Source organism: Bos indicus x Bos taurus, chromosome 5, assembly GCF_003369695.1.
Source record: "Bos indicus x Bos taurus breed Angus x Brahman F1 hybrid chromosome 5, Bos_hybrid_MaternalHap_v2.0, whole genome shotgun sequence".
In the NCBI taxonomy this organism is placed as follows: Eukaryota; Metazoa; Chordata; class Mammalia; order Artiodactyla; family Bovidae; genus Bos; species Bos indicus x Bos taurus.
The window spans coordinates 75,913,494-75,921,814 of record NC_040080.1 but is presented as its reverse complement, the minus strand read 5'-3'; the positions used below and the strand labels follow the sequence as shown (position 1 = coordinate 75,921,814).

General features: G+C 36.7%; 1 protein-coding gene across 1 annotated transcript; it reads right to left on the bottom strand.

Moving 5' to 3' along the window:
* Positions 1 to 266: 266 nt before the first annotated feature.
* Positions 267 to 8,065, bottom strand: LOC113893749 (lysozyme C-1). The gene is made up of 4 exons (XM_027543618.1): positions 7,910 to 8,065; positions 5,172 to 5,336; positions 2,291 to 2,366; positions 267 to 818 (listed from the first exon to the last, which is right to left on the bottom strand). Exons 1-4 carry the CDS (start codon positions 8,043 to 8,045, stop codon positions 752 to 754), a joined length of 444 nt encoding a protein of 147 aa, XP_027399419.1. The 5' UTR covers positions 8,046 to 8,065; the 3' UTR covers positions 267 to 751.
* Between the last annotated feature and the right edge of the window lie 256 nt (positions 8,066 to 8,321).

Here is an 8,321-nt window from a genome sequence, read left to right as displayed (position 1 = left end):
TTGTGTCCAACTCTTTGTGACCCCATGGACTGTAATCTACTAGGCTCCTCTGTCCATGGGATTTTCCAGGCAAGAGTACTGGAGTGGGTTGCCATTTCCTTCTTCAGGGGATCTTCTCAACCCAGGGATCGAACCCGGGTCTCACGCATTGCAGGCAGACACTTTACCCTCTAAGCCACCAGGGAAGCCCTTTTTTTGTTGTTCAAAATATGTACATAGATATTTCTTCAGAGACACTAAATGGCTCTAAACAAACAAAGACAAGGTTTGAATTGCAAAGTTTTTAATGAAAATGTATTTTTATAGCATGCGTCATTTCATATCTGTGGTTAACCAGCAATTATTTCAATAGTTGCAGACTCATCTGTCTCTGAATTTGTCATAATGCTAATGAAATTAAGAAAAAGCAACAGTTCATCTAATCCCTCTTTATATTCCTTCATGATCAGCAAGGTGCATAAATGTTCTTGCTTTAATTAAGAACTGAATATACTGGAGATATATTAGATAATTAAAAATTTAGACAAATATTCACCAGCATTAGTTTTACTAGCAAACTGAAAAATATTATAGGCCTAGTGTCAAATAATTAACACATTAGATAAACATTAAGCTTCTTAGAAGACCATATGCTCCTGCTTCTGTAAAACCATTGTTTGCTTGAAGGAACGGTGGTATAAGCTTTCATTCAACTATTACTTCCTTAACGTGAAAAAGAGACAAAATGAGCTGAAGAATGATAACTCCACAGTTACAGCGTGCAACCCTCAACATAACTGCTGACGTCATGGTCTCGACAGTGACTTTTCCATGCCACCCTGTGGAGAAAGATGAAACAAATTGTAATTAGGCTAAAACATAGCTTCCTTGTAATGTACATACTTCAAATCCTTTGGGAGAACAAAATAGTTCATCAGTACATGAAATACAAGCTATAGAAAAATCCAAGTATTGTAATTTGTTAACTGGAGATATGTATACCAAGGACTTCACATCTCTACCAGCCTTCACTAGAGCACAGAATGCTGAACACAAATGGTGAGTCCTGTGTTGTTCACAACACAACTGCAGAGTGCATTCCACGTTTACTTAATTCCAAAAATTATTTCAAGATATGACAAGAAATTGGTATTATTTGTAGAATCTTAAAAACTCTAGAATCCCCTAAAATAAATTGAGGAGTAAAAGAATTAGATTCTGAATCAGTTAAAGTAGATTGTTTCTATGTACCACATTGTTTAGCATAAATCTAAAGCTGTGATTTTCAGTTGTCAGTAGCATACTTATGTCTTTGAGAATATTCTCTGCCTTCTCTCAGAAGAGTAGGGTAAAACAGCTCTACCTGAGACTTCCCTGGTGGTCCAGCATTAAGGACCACTGGACCTTCCAATGCTGAGGGAGTGGTTTTGATTCCTGATGGTGGGGTGGGAGGCTAGAATCCCACATGCCCTGGAGTGCTGCCAAAAAAACCCCAATTCTTCCTGAGTCCCACCTTTTTTTAGCAGCACCTAATGGCATGTGGTTCCCTGTCCAACATCCTCTGCATTAGAAGCACGAATTCTTATCAGAGGACCACCAGGGAAGTCCCCAGTTCTCCTTTTTAATGCTTAACACAAACCATGCTCTGTAACAGGAACTTACATAGTGTTGTAGGTCAATTATATTTAAAACAAACAAACAAATATAGGAAGAACTCACAGTAAAAGAGGTCAGATTAGGAGAAGGGGACGACAGAGGATGAAATGGTTGGATGGCATCACGGACTAGATGGACATGAGTTTGAGCAAACTCCCGGAGTTGGTGAGGGATAGGGAAGCCTGGCGTGCTGCAATCCACAGGGTTGCAAAGAGTCTGAAATGACCGAGCAACTGAACTGAACTTATGGTTACCAGTGGAGGTTGTAGTGGGTGAAGTGAGGGGTGGGAAAGTGAATGAAGGCACTTAAAGGTACTGCAACGTTCTAGGTATAAGATAAATACTACGAACGGAATGTACAGCGTGATAAATGCAATTATCATGGCTATTGTTATATGTGAAAATTGCTAACAGAGTAAAGCCTAAGACTTTTCATCACACATAAATTTTTTCTCCTAATTCTTTAATTTGTATCCGTATGATATAATGGATGTTCACCAGTTATTGTGGTAATAATTTCATGATATATGTAAGTCAAATCATTCTGCTATTTGTCTTAAAGTTCTACAGTGCTGTGTGTCAATTACATCTCAATAGAACTGGAAGGAGAAAACACACACACACCCACACACACACACAAACAAGAACAACATACCATGCTGTAATGCCTTGCTCACTGACAATCTGCTTGGCACACGCTACAGCTTTCGCGATGTCATTTTCCATTAATTCTGAAAAGGAGATGGTGGAAAATGAAAACAACATTCATAGAAATTTCTTTTTAAGTTTAGGTTCGGCCAGCTTTATTCTCTTAGGCTGAGGAAAGAACAATTAAAAGTATGTTTTAAGAGTCCATGTGTCAAGGTCTCTCTAGTCAATGCTACAGTTTTTCCAGCAGTCATGTATGGATGTGAGAGTTGCACTATAAAGAAAGCTGAGTGCCGAAGAATTGATGCTTTTGAACTGTGGTGTTGTAAAAGACTCTTGAGAGTCCCTTGGACTGCAAGGAGATCCAACCAGTCCATTCTAAAGGAGATCAGTTCTGAATATTCATTGAAAGGACTGATGTTGAAGCTGAAACTCCAATACTTTGGCCACCTAGGGAAGAGCTGACTCATTTGAAAAGACCCAGATGCTGGGAAAGATTGAGGGTAGGAGAAGGGTACAACAGAGGATGAGATGGTTGGATGGCATTACCAACTCAATGGACATGAGTCTGGGTAAACTCTGGGAGTTGGTGATGGACAGGGAGGCCTGGCGTGCTGTGGTTCATGGGGTCACAAAGAGTTGGACACGACTGAGTGACTGAACTGAACTGATCTTCTTTGGCAAGAGGTCTACTGAAACTTCTTCTTATTTTCTAATTGAATTTATTCTTACTGTTGAACCTTTAGAAGTTCTCTATATATTCTGAATACAAGTACTTTGTCAATTATGATTTGAAAGTATTTTTTCCAGTCTGCAGCTTGCCTTTTTTATTCTCTGGCTAGAATTACTTGCATAGCATTAGATTAAGAATTTGGTAGCATCCAGTTTATTATTTTTAAAAAAGTTCAAAGGACCATACTTTGAAGTTATATAGAAGAACTCTCTGCTTAGTTCAAATCACATATTTTTTATCTTTTCTTTTTCGAGAAGTTTCATAGTTTAACAGTTTATCCACATGTGCATGATCCATTTTGAGTTAATTTTATATAAGATGAGGAATAGGCTGAAGTTCTATTTTACTCAAATAGATGTCTAATTTTTCCAACACTATTGTTAAAAAGCCGTTTTTCCCTGAATTACTTTTGTACCTTTGTCAATAATAAATAGACTATATTAATGTGAAAAAAAAAAAAAGTCCATGTGTCTGTGAACACCATGGGAAAATTCTTTTCCATCATATTTGACATGAAAAGAAGCATTCTGTTTTTCATTTGCCAAAGTCAATGGAAGCTCCAGGAATTATTAACTAATGTGATAGAATGTTCTCTTTTACCAGGGATTATAAAATCAAAATAAAACAAGCAGACATGCAGAAACCAGTCTAGCAGTTTTTTGCTTACCAACTTTGTTACTGAAAGTTTATCCTAAAGAAGTAATAAGAGATGTACCCAAGATGTGTGTACCAGATGTTCCATAGCAATTAATAAAAGGGGAAAATACAGCTTGAGTGCTTAACAGTGTGATTTGGATTGATAAATTATAGAACATTTTATTAGTGGAATTTATTCATCTTGAAATATAATAAAGATTGGTATTTGTTGATAAAAATAATTTTGTACAATAAAGAGCATATTGTAAAGTAGTAAGTTTAGTACAATTTCTGTTTTGTTGAAACACATTGCTTACATGTTCATATCTGAGTACAGATATATGTAATTTAGCTTTACATTCATGTCCATGAGTGATGTATATTCTGAAAGAAACTGTGGGCACCAAAAGTTGCTGGTGGTCATACATCTCAGAGTAGTAAGAATATTTACACAATGACCACATATTATTGCATAATACAAAATATTTTTAAAGAAAATTAACTGGATACAAAAGAATATTCTTAGACTAATCTTCTCATTAAGAATTTTAATATTTAAAATTTTAACAATATAAATTTTGTAATTGTTCTCCAATATTTTATGCACTAAAAATTCCATATCTCTATTTTAAAAGGAACTCAATAGAATATTTTTTCACTGCAATTAAACAGATCTGTAAATTAACTTGTCCAAATGACAATATCTATATAGGAACTGTATCTTATGGAGATGCAAGCTAAAGAAATTAGAAATGAAGTATCATAATGTTTCTAATTTTCTTTAAATCGCTAAGCAAGAAAAAAAAACCCATATATATAATTTGTTGGGAAGATCCCCTGGAGAAGGGAAAGGTCACCCTCTCCAGTATTCTGGCCTGGAGAATTCCATGGACTGTAGAGTCCATGGGATCATTAAGAGTTGGACATGACTGAGCAACTTTCACTTTCGCATATAATTTATATACATAAAAGAAGTAAATATTAAAAAATATTAAGAACTGTTAAAGTACATAATGAACATATTGATGTCTATTAATGTTTCTAATTTACTATTTTTTAAAACATTTCATCATTAAAAGTAAAAATAATTTTTTAAAATGATCACATGTATTCCTCCTCTTTGTTTAACTAATAATTCTTTGTTTTCCAATAAAGGAGAATAGATTAAAAAAAAAAAAAGACCTCACAACCAAATTATCCCTAAATCTCCCTAAACAAGATAAGAAAGAGAAATGGTATTGTTTTCTACAGAGCATCAACAAGTCTAGTTATAATAAAGTCATAGGTCATTACAGAAACTCTTGATGTTAGCAAACAAGTAACCTTTTATCATACCAGCTCTTTAATTTCTTACTTAAGAAATTAGGAGAAGGATAATATAGAGCTTCTAGAAATTAATATGGAGCTTTCCTAGGTCCCTGATGAACTCCTCAAGACATTTTCATTTGTACTGAATCTCTGTTCTTATAGGTATAACCAGATGGGGGCTGAGCCATCACTCAACATCATCTTGTCTTACCGCTGCAGGATACATGACAGCCGTCAACTGCGTTGGGGGTTTTGCCATCATTACACCACCATTTGCTGTTGATCTGAAATATCCCATAATCAGTGCTTTCACTGCCAGGATTGTAGTTTGTAGCTTTTGTGTTATAACTGCTTTCCCATTTGGTCAAACACAGCCCTGAAAAAAATGTATTTTTAGTTGAAAAACAACAACAGGACATGATTTATACTTTATAGACAAATCAGTTCTTTTAAATAATAATATTTTACTAATGACTTTTATAAGTATTAATATAAAGAAATATTTTCCTTGCAAAATATTTTAACACTTTCATGTTAAAGCGTCCTTAAGAGAAAGGAGATCAGTCCTGGGTGTTCTTTGGAAGGAATGATGCTAAAGCTGAAACTCCAGTACTTTGGCCACCTCATGCAAAGAGTTGACTCATTGGAAAAGACTCTGATGCTGGGAGGGATTGGGGGCAGGAGGAGAAGGGGATGACAGAGGATGAGATGGCTGGATGGCATCACCGAATCAATGGACGTGAGTCTAGGTGAACTCCAGGAGTTGGACAGGGAGGCCTGGTGTGCTGTGATTCATGGGGTCGCAAAGAGTCGGACACGACTGAGCGACTGAACTGAACTGAACTGAACTGAAAGGTGGATTTGGGTATCAAATTAGAATCTGAACAACAGGAATCATAAACTAGGAAAGACTATATCATGCATCTATCCATCTAGTCATTTGCTCATTCTTTCAAAAATAGTTATACAGGGGAAATGTCTGAGTTCAATTTCAAAAATACAGTGGTGACCTTGACAAATATGGACTAAAATACAGAGTAATTTTTACTTAATGCACATCTTGAATTCTGAGGAAGAAAATGCAAATTAATCAACTTGAGTGAAAATAATAAAATGTCATTTCTTGTTGCATTTCAGGAATCCATATATGGATATTGACTGAAAGGAAATAGGTTCCTACTGTCCTTGTTCTTGTTTTATGAATTCAATGTGATTTTTTGAAAAAGCATTGTTGTTAAACGCCCAACATCTTGGTAGGAGTATAAAAATGAGAAAAATAACGCCTTACTCAGGCTTGCAGAACCAAAGTTCCAAACTGGAAATGGCTAGAGTCAGACACCAAGGGCTTGAAAGAGATATCCCAGGTGTTGAAACATTTTATAATCAGCCTACAAGTGCCAGCTGGCAAATTTAGTGGCCCTAGAGGAGTATAGGGGGACCTGGCATGTTTATTTTGTTTTTGTTTTTGTTTTATTTTTATTTTTTTTTAATTTTATTTTATTTTTAAACTTTACAATATTGTATTGGTTTTGCCAAATATCGAAATGAATCCGCCACAGGTATACCTGTGCTCCCCATCCTGAACCCTCCTCCCTCCTCCCTCCCCATACCATCCCTCTGGGCCGTCCCAGTGCACCAGCCCCAAGCATCCAGTATCGTGCATCGAACCTGGACTGGCGACTTGTTTCATACATGATATTATACATGTTTCAATGCCATTCTCCCAAATCTCCCCACCCTCTCCCTCTCCCACAGAGTCCATAACACTGTTCTATACATCAGTGTCTCTTTTGCTGTCTTATATACAGGGTTATTGTTACCATCTTTCTAAATCCCATATATATGTGTTAGTATACTGGATTGGTATTTTTCTTTCTGGCTTACTTCACTCTGTATAATAGGCTCCAGTTTCATCTACCTCATTAGAACTGATTCAAATGTATTCTTTTTAATGGCTGAGTAATACTCCATTGTGTATATGTACCACAGCTTTCTTATCCATTCATCTGCTGAGGGACATCTAGGTTGCTTCCATGTCCTGGCTATTATAAACAGTGCTGCGATGAACACTGGGGTACACGTGTCTCTTTCCCTTCTGGTTTCCTCAGTGTGTATGCCCAGCAGTGGGATTGCTGGATCATAAGGCAGTTCTATTTCCAGTTTTTTAAGGAATCTCCACACTGTTCTCCATAGTGGCTGTACTAGTTTGCATTCCCACCAACAGTGTAAGAGGGTTCCCTTTTCTCCACACCCTCTCCAGCATTTATTGCTTGTAGACTTTTGGATGGCAGCCATTCTGACTGGCATGAAATGGTACCTCATAGTGGTTTTGATTTGCATTTCTCTGATAATGAGTGATGTTGAGCATCTTTTCGTGTGTTTGTTAGCCATCTGTATGTCTTCTTTGGAGAAATGTCTATTTAGTTCTTTGGCCCATTTTTTGATTGGGTCATTTATTTTTCTGGAGTTGAGCTGTAGGAGTTGCTTGTATATTTTTCAGATTAGTTGTTTTTCAGTTGCTTCATTTGCTATTATTTTCTCCCATTCTGAAGGCTGTCTTTTCACCTTGCTAATAGTTTCTTTTGTTGTGCAGAAGCTTTTAAGTTTAATTATGTCCCATTTGTTTATTTTTGCTTTTATTTCCAATGGGTCATAGAGGATCCTGCTGTGATGTATGTCAGAGAGTGTTCTGCCTATGTTCTCCTCTAGGAGTTTTATAGTTTCTAGTCTTACATTTAGAATGATATAGAATTTGACTCTCCCATTCTTCAATCCTTCACCTGGTACATCTGATTCTAAAGGAGCAAGTTGATGTTTTTAACCATGGTAAGTGTACAAATCCTCCAACAAAGAAAAAGCCCATTCACTCAAAGTCCCTTGCTTATTATTCATCCTCTGTTAGATCCACACCTGGTTAACTGTTTGGAAGGAGAAAGAAGAGTTACTTACAGTTTGCCAGACTGACTCCCTTATAGCCGTCCAATCCAAGTTTCTTCAGAGTTCTGGCAAGCTCACATCTCTCAAAGACCTTGCCCTGGACAGCAACAGAAAGGAAGAGAAACCCCAGAATAATGAGAGCCTTCATGTTGACTGAGAAGTCAAATGTCCAGACTGACCAGGGTGAGCTGGACTTGCTATTTAACATCTTTTCACTCCCCTCTTATCTCACTGGTTTGGTGGCTCCACCCTCTGAGTCATGTGGAAAACAGAAAGAGCTTTTTGGTCCACACACTTGTAAAGTTTTTCTTCTTATCTTTGAAGAGATATATTCTGATATCGTAAGAATTAACCTGCAGAAAATAATGAAATGACATTGCTTAAAGACATTTCTCAGGAAGAACTGGAGTTAGCATTATTGCCA